This window comes from Micropterus salmoides, unplaced genomic scaffold (genome assembly GCF_014851395.1).
Source record: "Micropterus salmoides isolate LMB-PRFRI ecotype aquatic unplaced genomic scaffold, ASM1485139v1 Ms_hic_scaffold_18, whole genome shotgun sequence".
Classification (NCBI taxonomy): domain Eukaryota; kingdom Metazoa; phylum Chordata; class Actinopteri; order Centrarchiformes; family Centrarchidae; genus Micropterus; species Micropterus salmoides.
In genome coordinates this window covers 31,648,145-31,661,659 of record NW_024040928.1, presented here as the reverse complement: position 1 = coordinate 31,661,659, position 13,515 = coordinate 31,648,145, and the positions used below count along the sequence as shown (strand labels likewise).

The following is a 13,515-nucleotide window of genomic DNA, read 5'->3' as shown; positions in this document are numbered from 1 at the left end:
CTAGAGCCTCCTGGGTAATGAAGTCCCCTTTTTAATGTAACTCCAAATGAAATTAAATGAAATGCAGTTCTCCTTTTAACTACATATTTAACAGATTAACAGTTTTATGAATATAAATGTTAACTTATTAATCCTTACAAATAATATGTTCTCTTAAATAAATTCTCAACAGCGCTACATGTTATAATTAAAGAATATGACAGTAGTTTGATATCTTGTCAATATGCAGCTATAATTTTTATTGGTAAGCCTACAGTCTACTCTTTATTTCTTTCATAAATACAGAAACGGGAGGTGGGGGGGGGGCACATTAAACTAGAAATAAAATATGTAATTAAATCAGCGTTGGGCAGGCCCTCACACATGTAGCGTGTCGGGGTGTGAGGTGGCCGCGTTGCATATTCTGGAGGCCGTGTTTTCGCTACGTGGTTCGGACGCTGCATGAAGATGTCATGGGTTGGCCCAGTGAAGGCAGGGAGCTGAGGTGTGGACCCAAATGCTGACCAAAAGGAGAAGAGGTTTACATGAAGCACAGGGCAAAGACCAAAGATGAAGTAATCCAACAAGCAAAAGAATCCAGAGCATGGGCAGAGTAATCCAAAGAACAAGGGACAGAACAGGCAAGAATACTCAACATACGACACAAGGACTGAAGACAACTGAGAACAATATATACACTGGTAAACAAGCAGGGAGGGAAGCACAGCTGAAACACATCAGATAATCAACCACAGGGACAAAGCTAGACAAGGACACCAGGTACAGAGGATTACCAAAATAAAACAGGAAGTAAAGTTCACAGGAACACACAAGGACAGATCTAGCAAAGTAAAACACAAAACATGGAAAGACAGCAAAATCAGGGCACGGACAGAGACGGGACCAAACAGCAGACAAGACTACACTAAAACATGGAAAAGACTAAGGACTAGGACACAGACCATAATGATAAAACACAGAAGTACACAGATCAGGAAAACACTAAACATGAGCTAAAGCACGGGCCTAAGAACTAACAAAACAAGACTACACAGAGAAACACAGAACCAAAAACGGACTTAAACAGGAAAGACATGAACACAAAACCACACTCCTAACAGAAGGTGTTATACATCACTTCCTATGTCCCCTTTGTGGCGCTACATGGCACTTGCCGCTATGACTATAAATGAATATTGGCATGTAGATGTGTTTGGGGCAGGACAGTTATCAAGCATGTAAAGTTTTGTGCAGATGCAGCATGTACATTGAAGTTACAACAACTTCCTGTGTCATGGCGAAGAGTTGCTCTTTGACGTAAAATTCAAAATGGCCGACTTCCTGTTGAGTTTGTTCTTGAGGCTTTTTAGTGTATTAATATGATACATGTCCCCAGAAAATTTCATGCATGTAGGTTGAACGTGGCTGAGGGGCTAATTTTTTCCAATTTTGTAGGTGGTGCTAGCGAGTCATTTTACAACGCCCATGCACGAAACCCATGAAATACTTCTGACATGTGTGCAAAGTTTTGTGGGTTTTCGAGTATGTTTAGGCCCCCAATATTGGGATTTTTGGTATTGACAATACTAGCCTGGGTATTACTTGGTATTGGATCGTACAGGAATTAAGTGGTATCGCACATCACTATTAGATATGTATTATTATGTACTTATTACTGGTTGTCGAGGTGGTGTCCAGCAAACGATGTGGGCTTTGTAGATCATTGGCAGACTTTCTGGGGAAGACCTGGTCTGATTCGGAGAGACGGCATCCATCCCACTTGGGAAGGAGCAGCTCTCATTTCTAGAAATCTGGCCAAGTTTATTAGTGGACCAAATCCATGACAACCCAGAGTTGAGACCAGGAGGCAGAGTCGCAGTCTAACACACTTCTCTGCCCTTCTTTTTCAGCAGTTACCCACCCAAAACCCTACGCAGAGTCGCAGCTATCAAGGAATTTACATTTCTTCAAATTTTAATAATCTCTTCCAAGTCAAACGTACTTGCTTCCTCCAAATTAAATAACAAAATTAATAACAACCTGGAAAGATTGACCTAGCTATGATTTAAAGCCTAATGACATAAACAGCTGAACAACCCACACACCAGAAATTAACAGAATTGTCACCATTCTTATTGTGTCCAGACACGCCCGGACCCACACCAGTACCAGCTTCAGAACAGAGAGACAGTTTATTGAAGCTCAGCAGGGACAATTTATTCGTTTTAACTTCACCCTTGTGATTTGTGTGCGTGGGTGAATACGGTGACAATCTGCTTATGTTTCTTCACCTGTAGGGGAAGTTAATTTTTTTTTATGTAGTTTGCAGTTTCTGTTTGTTGAATCACTGCTGCATCTTGAGATGTGCTAGCTTGAATAGCGAGTAAAAGATATTATAGGTCATGTCAGTAACAAAGGTTATCTGAATACCAGGTGTAACATTCTTTATGAATGGGGAGCTGTTTCACCAGATCTGTTTGTAAGATAGAAGATATTTGGATGACTTTTGTGCAAAGACATTTTTGGAATAATTTTTTCATTGTTCCAACCCAAACCATTATATTCCTGAGGTCCTCTTCCTCGTACTCATCTCCACACCCAAACACAGGTATCCTTCTGTCTTTGCATCTGTTTTAAACTTCTGCTTGAAAATCAGGAACAAACTGAGACCTGGTAGTTTATCATTTAAATTGTGGCTGTTGGAGGTAGCCGTAGTGGCTGTGCTTGTACCATAAATATGAAGTCCAGGTCTATTTGATGCTGCTGGGACGATTGACCACAGGGGACATCTGAGTTATTCTGATGAACTCTGTGGAGAAAACACAAAAACAACAATCATTACCTCACCAAGTGTTGCCACTTGCTTATACAATAAATCCTAACTGAAAAAGATATCAATGGATGTACTCAGAGATAAACTAAATATTCTATGAAATGTTGGACCTATTTTATTTTTCGCACTTTCATACCTCTGCTCAAAACAGGTGTATAAAAATGATCTGTTTTAAATACTCACGTTTGATCAACAGATTGTCCAGTTAAAGGGAACAACATAGATTGCTCACTCTTCATTGACACAGACCTGGGACCAGCAGAATCTGGTCTGTGCTGCTGCTTTGGGCTTTAACAAAACACAAAAAAGGATTTGAGTGTGAATAATGATGGTGGCACTGGAGATCATAGTTACCATCTCCCCCATGTACAAACCACCTTTTATCAACTGACTGGGTCCTTACTCAACAAAGTCATGAGATAACAAATATTTTGGTAACACTTCCTATGAAGGTCATCGCTATAATGACTTATGCATTGATTTATAACACGATATAATGCTTCCATTACCATTATGTTATCAGTTAACATTTAGGTAATCGATTTTGACATTTGTTAATCAATTTAGAATCTTCCCCATCTGCATTTTAATGCATCTAAGAAGAATCGGTAACACTTTCTATGAAGGTAATCACTATAATGACATATGCATATTTGTAACCTGATATAATGTGTTCATAAGACATTATAACTATTGTAAATTGTGAAAGTGTATTTATAATGAGGCAGAGTCGATGATTATAATGTCCTATGAAACCTTCTTGGCGCACATTGTTATAAACTGGTATCACTATTAGTTATAAAACATTAAATCAAAAGGTCAGTATGTTATGATCTTTGCCATAGCACCTAATGCATGTTTGTAAGTGATTATAACAACTGTTATAATGTCTTATGGAAGCATTGTATCGTGTTATGAATGTATGCATAAGTCATTGTCATGCACAAACCTGGCAAATTGCACATATTTGTTGTTAATTGTCAACTTATATATTTATGTACAGTATATCCTCTTCCATTGCCAATGCACATGCAGATATGTCATGTTCTTTCTCTGCAAATAGTTGTATTATTTTTTTCTATTCTATTATCGTTCTTATATATCTTGCATCTGTTTATTCCAAATTTTAAATATTTCTATTTATTTAAGACTGTATGTTTGTCTACTTGTAACACCTTATCACCAAGCAAATTCCTCCTATGTGTAAAAACTACTTGGCAACAAAGCTCTTTCTGATTCTGGTTATAGGGATGACCTTCATAGAAAGTGTTACCAATATTTATATTCAAATAACAAAATTTCACTTTAAGATTGATAACATTTTAGTTTTTGGGAAAGCAATGCCTTGGTTTGAGTATTCGATTCTTACAATTGATTGGCTGAGTGGCGTCGGCCTTTGTAAACAGTATTTCGATTCATCTTCATGGACACACAGCTGAGGTGAGGAGGCTCTGGTCTCTGCTGAGGGATCCTGATAGAGAGACAAAACTGATCAATTTACCAGATTTATTTATTTTTATAAATGTCAACATCCTTTATTCGGAGGTCAAATTAAAGGTGAGTTCACCGGAAATGTCAATAATAATAATCTTTTGTTACACAGTGAGAACACAGTTCTGAGACCAGAAAAACAACCAAAAGGGTTGTTTGTTCAGTACGTCATTGTGACCAACATTAAAGTTTGTTGTCGCATCGACCTCTAGTGGTTGTACAGCGGCAGCAGTAGAGGCGGTCGAGTGACGTATTATAAATAGCGAGGAAGTCCACGTAAGGAGGTGGATGGATGGGTTAAACACAGGACTTTTACACAGGAGAACGACATTTGAGTTTAATGACTTTTATGACTTTTGTCACTTTGGTCACATGACTTTTTTAACATACTTACTTTAACACACACCACCTAACCAAACTGTGAAAGTTTCACATTAGCCACATGTTTAATATCATTTGACTTACGTCACATGAGTTACATAACGTAGTTAGGAGTGTGGCGCTCCTGGTTCTCTCTCCTCATCAGGACACCTGTGGCTTCCTCCTCACCTGATCACCTCTGTGTCTGCTCCTGAATCCTAGGCAGCCCAGCCTAACAGTGCAAGTATATAATTTACATTAAACTTCCCTCTGTCTTCCCTGTATTAAAATACCCCTCTGCTTCCTGCTGATAAATTCTGAGACTTGCTTTGAACTACAACCAGGGGCCTATGTTTTCGTTATCTGGCTTAACTAACCCTAACAATCGCAGTCAGGATAAGCGGTACCAGGGAATTTGCAGGGAGACAGAAAATCACACAGTGTGAATGTCTAAATGAACAGGCGTAGTCTATAATAATGGGTTGATAAAAAGTGTTCTTATGAGCTGTATGAAAATATCAGCCTTATTCTTTCCACGTTAAAAGACACAGGTCATTCCCCCTCACTTTAAAAAACTTGTCGTCAGTTCAAAAATTTTATTATTTTATTTAACACACATTAACTTCATAAAGCAATGAAACGAAAACTCCATTCATGCCATAAAATGTGCTCAAATAATGTTTGAAAGACTGAATCTCAACATTTAAGCTACTGAAAACTCACTGTCCCACGTTTTGCGCCCATATCGCAAAAGGTGGGCGGAACATGACAACAGTCTCTGTAGTAGGCCAAAGAAAGCTATATTAACTTAAATAGATAGCCTACGTTCATATTAAAATTTAGTATTTCAATATCCCTACCAAACTGCTCATAATATTCAGCCTCACTTAAGAAAAATAAAACCTCTTTATTTTAACAGCTGCGTCAGTGTCTGAAATGGACTGGGAGCACATAAAAAAATATTCAAAGCAGTAAGTAGGCTTATCGTACTATAAAAACCTGTAGGCAACAATAGCCTAAGGCTTTTAATCAGTCTCTGTAGGATGATATTTCATTTTCGAGTTTCTCCACATCATCGCTGCAAACATAAAGCAGTCTATTGGCTAAAACAGCCTGTGGGATTTCCTACAGATGTTGATGTAATTTTCCAAGAGAGCTGATTGGTCAGTAGGCGGCGTTTTCACAGAGTTGATCTCTTGTCTGGAACATAACCTGCTCCGGAGCAGGTTAGCCGTTCAGTAAAAGTTACCATGGAGATCTGTGAACCACCTTTGTGGTACTGAAAACCCAGAGTTAACCCCGAAGTTCCCCTTCAAGGGAACTCGAACTGCGTCGGTTACGACACTATGGCGTTCCCATAGTGTCGTAACCGACGCAGTGTCTCGTTCCCCTTCTCGGGGAACCAGGGTTAAATACGTAACCCGAGACGTTACCTGGATAAGCTCAAATCCTGCTTTGTGGTAAAGGCCTCTGTACTTCTTCAACCTTTGTAGGCAAATAGGGAAAAGTTTACCATTGTATTTGGAAGAAAACTAGTTTCATGATATAATGTTATATATGGCACTGCACACAATGCATTCTGGTTGTTGTAGGACTTTATGCTTTAGCGCGATAGTGAGTTCGTCAGCCTTATTCTCAGTTGTCTCTGGCCATAGGGCACCAATTTCAAAAATAATTGCAGCTTTATCCTACATAGGTTACCCAGTTTTGTGAAATGCTTGTGAACAGTGGTTGTTACTGTTCTTCAGGAAGAATCTCTAAAATGCCAACATTTCATAGCAACGTTATAACGACTCACTGTGGAGAAGGTTGCCCTTTAAAAGCAAGAGGAAGCTCCTTGGACATGTGACTCTTGATGGACACACAGCTGGGTCCAGGTCCAGGTCCAGGTCCAGAGAAGTTTGGTCTCTGCAGCACTGGGCTTCAACACAACACACACAGAGCTTTGAGAGTGAATAATGATGGTGGAGTGATTTGAGTCCTGGACAGTTAGAGATCCTCATCTCACCTCTGAGCTTTGGTCTGGCTGTCATGTTCCCCACACAGAGTGCTTTTAGAGGGAGGGACTCCCTCCTCTCTGTCCTCACACTGATTCATAGCAGAGCCCACACCTTCACACAAACACAACAACATGCTGAGAGAGCTGCACTCATTCATTACAACAAGCTTTACATCTCCAAGCTGTCCAACCAGTTCTGACACTCTGCATATTTCATTAATCTGCACTGAATCAAACTGCTGTTGATTCTACATGTAAGCACTAACAATAACACATTGTTAAATTATTGTCCTTTAACTCAGGTAGAGATTATTGACAATATTTGCACCTCAAAGCAGCCAAAATTAAACAGCCAATCAGCATCAAGAAGCATTTCTACTGTCCAGTTAAACAGTGATCCAGCACAATGTGATCAAAGTGATCCTGATTATCAGACATTTACAGATTCCTCTGGTCGGATTCTCACCTGCTGAACTCACTTCAGGTCGACTTACAGACACTTTGCACCTTCATGTGTGGAGGAAACACTGGGAGAGAAGAAGCTGCTCATTTCTTCCTCGTCAGTCCTGGTGTCTGTGTGCATCTGATCTGAGGACGCCGTCACAGCCTCATAACTTCAGAGTCTAAAAAACATCAGAGTGACGTCAAAACCGGTCTAACCTGTGGTAGGTTCCAGCCCATCAGAAGTATTTCCTCTTACCGGTCTTGAAAACATCAGAGCAAAACAGCTTGTTCAGAGCTTTAGTGTTTAAAGTTAATTATGATCACAAGTGAAGATGGCAACTTGTTACTAAGGGGTTTAATTTAATAAAATATTAAAGGAATTTATAATCACCATTTCTCCTCACAAAATAAATGATCAGAACACTCAATATCTGTCAACCACATCATACTTAAACATATTTTTGGACATGTACACACGTTTTTTTCATTACATTTATTGAACTAAATATTTAAACATGACAGTGATTAAGTATTTATATTCAATATTTCATGTCATGACTAGTTGCAATACTAAATGTAAACCAGCAGATGTCAGCATTTAGCCAGTATCAAACACCCAATTCAAAGAATTAATTTCATTTGGTACAGCTGCTTCAGAAAGCTTAATTTCTTTATTTAGTTGTTTCTACTTTTCCTACAATATGAAGCAAGATAAAAACACAAGATGACATTAAGCAATGTACAACACCAACCGAGAATAGACCAGAACAGAATAAAATACAAAAAAACACCATGAAAATTTTATACAGTCTCGTGTTGAATCAACACAGAAGATGGTCAAAAAGAAAGTGGAAAGACAAACATGAGAGTGATGACAGTTTCTTGATGCATCTGTTGTGGTTTCAATGCAAATGAAAACATTTCAGAAACAGAGCGTCTGTTATATAACATATATAACAAAGTTGTTTGTGTTGTAGAAGCTTTACTTTAAGCTTGGACCTAGATGATACCAGAAGGTCTGTGGCTGGATTAAATACAACAACCTTTTGTTTTATCTCTTTTTTTTTTATCACACTTGTTCTGTAGTCTGACAACAGAAACAGAGAAATATGTACATGAAAACAACTACAAAGTAAACTTGGCTGTATTAAAACCCAGTGAAGATGATCACAGACTGACTCTCTCCCACTCTAAGTAACTACAAACATGAAAAACTAGTTTTGCTGTGTATATGTGAAAACAAAGTCAGAAACAAATAAAATGTGTCATTATAAATCAATTCGAAATCAATTGCCAATTAATACAATTAACAGCTGTGTATTTCTTCATCCAGGAGAATTCTTCCTACAGCTCACACAGAGATACTGGCCTTAAATACAAAACCAAAACCAAAACCAAAGCCAGGATAAAGAGGTTCAGTGAATGTGGTGTTGAAGGTGTGGAGGTGGATCAGTATAAATTTAGTCTGTGTTATTCTTTTCCAGTGTGATATCATAGGATAGCGTATAAATAGCACACCACTTTTAAGTACATTTTGCATGCCATGTCAAAGCATTTTAAGATTTTCATGAGTGATTTAACTTGCTATAGACCTTAGCAACACAATGGATGCTAGCACATCAGCTGTGTAGGGTTAACCGGTCGACATGCATACAATCACTTATGTTATGTTAGTTAGCTACTTACACTTTAACGTAGCTAATGTTAGTAGCATAGCTAATGTTAGTAGCATAGCTAACGCGAAGTAGCTAACAATAATAACATCACCCCAAAAATCAATCTTGTCTTTTTATTGAATTTTTATTTACTTACTATCTATCAGATCTTTCATGGTTATTTATATCCCCCAATTGTGTTTTCCCCTTTGACAGTTGGCCTAACTTAAGATATCGGCATTTTATTCATACGCCTTTAGGCTTCAGGCTTCTTTTCACATGATCCAAACTGAATCCATACTTACACCTCCTCACGGTAGGTTCCAGCATCTTTTCACCGCAATAATCCACCCTGGAGGCAGAAACACAATCAGACCCGAATATTCTCTTTATATGTGGGGAAAGCTAAACATTTAATAACCTTTATTCTGAATGATTTTCCAGCTAACATGAAGTCTAACTGATGTTCAACTGGTGTTGACCAGATGTTTAGTAGAACAGAAGAACACTGTGTGAACTTTAGTTATCTGTCCATACCTGAGAGTGTCCAGTCTCCAGTGTGGATCCTCCAGTCCATCAGACAGCAGCTTCACTCCTGAGTCTCCTGGATGATTGTAGCTCAGGTCCAGCTCTCTCAGATGGGAGGGGTTGGAGCTCAGAGCTGAAGCCAGAGAAGTACAGCCTTCCTCACTGACCCTACAACCTGACAGCCTGCAAACACACACAAACACATGCACACACACATAACCTTTATTTACTTGTGTCAAACACGACTCCAATGATGCCAAGGAACTCACTGCTTTTCTTTGCCATAGATTTTATGGCTTTGCTTTGGTGGACTGCAAAGCTCTGTACGCTTTAAAGGTGCTAAAGAAGTTGCATATTTTCTCATCCACCCAGATCAACCCTGTCTTCTAATAATTATATTTATTTAAAATTGAATTGCAACAGCAACACATAATACTGCCTGGATTGCATTTTCTATTGAGATGTTGTTAATTAACAGCTCAGGAAAGTTGCAGAATATTTACACTGAACTAATCAGTCAAATGCCAAATCATTGCAGCAAAATGTCTTTCATCATGCAACAAACTAATAACCAGTGGAAACTCAGAATAATTTAGAAAATAAATTATTGTTGTTTGTATAAACTTACTTTAATATTATCTTATTGTTATTGTTTGTTATCAATGTAATGTATTTTCTTTTGTTTATTATGTATATATACATATATAATTTTTATTGTTAAGATGTGACCTTTGGCAACACTGTTTACCTAAACATTCATATCAATCATACAAAAGTGCTTCTGTTGGCTACACAGGTCTGTGTGGGGTGGTGGCGTCAGTGATCCTTAGCGGTTGAATTTGTGACTTGAGCTTCAGAAAGGCTTGGTAAAATGTAGCTTGTGTGGACACTACCGCACTACTGAAAATCTACAGTATCTCACAAAAGTTAGTACACCCCTCACATTTTTGTGAATATTTGATTGTATCTTTTCCTGTTACAACACTGAAGAAATGACACTTTGCTACAATTTAAGGTAGTGAGTGTACAGCTTGTATAACAGTGTAAATTTACTGTCCCCTAAAAATAACACATCACACAGCCATTAATGTCTAAACCACTGGCAACAAAAGTGAAAATGTCCAAATTGGGCCCAATTAGCCATTTTCCCTCCCCGGTGTCATGTGACTCATTAGTGTTACAAGGTCTCAGGTGTAAATTTGGTGTTATCGCTCTGTGTGATGTGTTATTTTGACAGCAAATTTACACTGTTATACAAGCTATACACTCACTACTTACTACTACTAAATGTGAGGGGTGTACTCACTTTTGTGAGATACTGTATTTGATTCACTGAACAGCGAAAAAAGTGGTCACCAAGAAAATAGCTGAATCCTGACCTGAGAGTTTCTAGTTTACAGTGTGGACTCTCCAGTCCAACACAGAGCAACTTCAGTCCTGAATCCTGCAGGTCGTTGTTACTCAGGTCCAGCTCTCTCAGACTAGAGGACTGGGAGCTGAGAATTGAAGAAAGAGCTTCAAAGCTTCTCTCTGAGAGGTTACAGAAACTCAGCCTGAGGAAGAATCAACCATAAACAAATGACTTAATTACATTATATTTCCATTTCTCCAGTGTATCATATCAAATGTATTTGATGGTTGGTAAATTTTAAGGGGTTGCATTTATATATCACATTTATCCAAAGTGCTTTACAGTTTGTGCTACCATGCAATGCACTGGCCGAACCATCAGGTTCTCACTCTGACATATGAACTGGATAAGTCAGGGATCAAATCACCAACATTACAGTCAAGAAACAAGCTCTACCTGCTGAACCACTATTCATCAACCTACACAGATTTCTTGGAGGCTTTGACCACTGGCAGCAGCCTCAGAAGAGCCTCCTCTGAAGCAGAGTATTTCTTCAGGTCAAACACGTCCAGATCTTTTTCTGATGACAGTAAGATGTAGACCAGAGCTGACCACTGAGCAGGAGAGAGTTTATCTGTGGAGAGACTTCCTGAACTCAGGGACTGTTGGATCTCCTCCACTAGAGAACGATCATTCAGTTCATTCAGACAGTGGAACAGATTGATGCTTCTCTCTGGAGACAGATTCTCACTGATCTTCTTCTTGATGTACTCAACTGTTTTCTGGTAGGTCTTTGAGCTACTTCCTGTCTGTGTCAGCAGACCTCGCAGGAGAGTCTGATTGGTCTGCAGTGAGAGACCCAGGAGGAAGCGGAGGAACAAGTCCAGGTGTCCATTTGGACTCTGTAAGGCCTCGTCCACAGCACTCTGGTGGAGAAGTTTAAGTTTAGGTTTGTCTCTGAAGACTTTAGACAGCCAGGAGGTTGATTGTTCTTCTTCCAGCAGATTGACAGCAGAGTTGATGAAGGTCAGATGGACATGAAGAGCAGCCAGAAACTCCTGAACGCTCAGATGGACAAAGCAGAAGACCTTGTCCTGGTACAGCCCTCTCTCCTCTTTAAAGATCTGTGTGAACACTCCTGAGTACACTGAGGCTGCTCTGATATCGATGCCACACTCTGTCAGGTCTGATTCATAGAAGATCAGGTTTCCTTTCTGCAGCTGCTCAAAAGCCAGTTTTCCCAGAGACTCAATCATCTTCCTGCTCTTTTTATTCCAGTGTGGATCTGTCTCAGCTCCTCCATCATACTTGATGTTCTTCAGTTTGGACTGAACCACCAGGAAGTGGATGTACATCTCAGTCAGGGTCTTGGGCAGCTCTCCTCCCTCTCTGGTCTTCAACACCTCCTCCAGAACTGTAGCAGTGATCCAGCAGAAGACTGGGATGTGGCACATGATGTGGAGGCTTCGTGATGTCTTGATGTGGGAGATGATTCTGCTGGCCTGCTCCTCATCTCTGAACCTCTTCCTGAAGTACTCCTCCTTCTGTGGGTCAGTGAACCCTCTGACCTCTGTCACCATGTCAACACACTCAGGAGGGATCTGATTGGCTGCTGCAGGTCGTGTGGTTATCCAGAGGCGAGCAGAGGGAAGCAGGTTCCCCCTGATGAGGTTTGTCAGCAGCACATCCACTGAGGTGGACTCTGTAACATCAGTCAGGACCTCATTGTTGTGGAAGTCCAGAGGAAGTCGACACTCATCCAGACCGTCAAAGATGAACACAACCTGGAACTCTTCAAAGCTGCAGATTCCTGCTTCTTTGGTTTCAGCAAAGAAGTGATGAACAAGTTCCACCAAGCTGTACTTTTTCTCTTTCAGCACATTCAGCTCTCTGAAAGTGAATGGAAATGTGAACTGTATGTCCTGGTTGGCTTTCTCTTCAGCCCAGTCCAGAGTGAACTTCTGTGTTAAGACTGTTTTCCCAATGCCAGCCACTCCCTTTGTCATCACTGTTCTGATTGGTTCATCTCTTCCAGGTGAGGCTTTAAAGATGTCTTCTTGTCTGATGGTTGTTTCTGGTCTGTCTGGTTTCCTGGATGCTGTTTCAATCTGTCTGACCTCATGTTCATCATTGACCTCTGCAGTCCCTCCCTCTGTGATGTAGAGCTCTGTGTAGATCTGGTTCAGAAGGGTTGGGTTTCCTGCTTTAGCAATCCCCTCAAACACACACTGGAACTTCTTCTTCAGGTTAGACTTGAGTTTACGTCGGCACACTGCAGCAACAGTTCCTGAATGAAGAAAGAAGAAATGTGATTAATAAGTGGATGCTACGGTAAATCTGATAAATGTAAACTTTAAGACATCAAGATGGTATTTATTTTCCTCCTCCATGAAATCTCTTCAGCTCATCAGCTGTGAACAGTTTCTGAGTTTCAGCCCAGAAGAATTCATAGATCTGATCCAAATGTGTGCATCATATTAACAGCAGAGTTTGAAATGGAAACTTCTCCCATGTTGCCTCCATTTCCTCTTTCCATCATGTTAAATCTGTTCAAATCCTCTTACTGCTCTGCAGACGCTCAGCCAGCTCCTCCTGCTTCATTCTCCTCAGGAAGTGCAGTGTGATGTTCAGAAATGCCTCTCTGCTGCTCCTCCTCTGCTGCTCCTCCTCTTCTCCTGCTCCTCGCCGTCCAACTTCTCCTCATCCTCCCTCTGACTTACTAAGCATTCTGGGTAATCTGGACTTAGAACCCTCTGAAATCTCTTCAGTTCATTTTTCACAAAACTGACAATATTGTCCTCAAGCAGCTGAAACAGAATACATAGGTCAGACAACAAAACATAAGCTCATCTGTCACAGACTGAAGGCCTGCTGA

The 13,515-nt window shown here is 39.9% G+C and overlaps 3 protein-coding genes across 6 annotated transcripts in view; 1 reads left to right on the top strand and 2 right to left on the bottom strand.

The window, feature by feature from the left end:
• The window catches only part of LOC119909376 (NLR family CARD domain-containing protein 3-like), a 622,129-nt gene that overhangs the window by 353,295 nt on the left and 255,319 nt on the right, over positions 1-13,515 (bottom strand). The window lies entirely within an intron of this gene.
• Positions 1-13,515, top strand: part of LOC119909386 (NACHT, LRR and PYD domains-containing protein 3-like) — a 239,804-nt gene that overhangs the window by 92,954 nt on the left and 133,335 nt on the right. The gene's annotated exons all lie outside the window — the stretch shown is intronic.
• Positions 1-13,515, bottom strand: part of LOC119909374 (NLR family CARD domain-containing protein 3-like) — a 37,810-nt gene that overhangs the window by 8,579 nt on the left and 15,716 nt on the right. Inside the window, 5 exon segments of the mRNA XM_038727573.1 lie at positions 9,299-9,472; positions 10,669-10,842; positions 11,124-12,927; positions 13,205-13,325; positions 13,328-13,447. Of these exon segments, the coding sequence (XP_038583501.1) occupies positions 9,299-9,472; positions 10,669-10,842; positions 11,124-12,927; positions 13,205-13,325; positions 13,328-13,447 (2,393 nt within the window).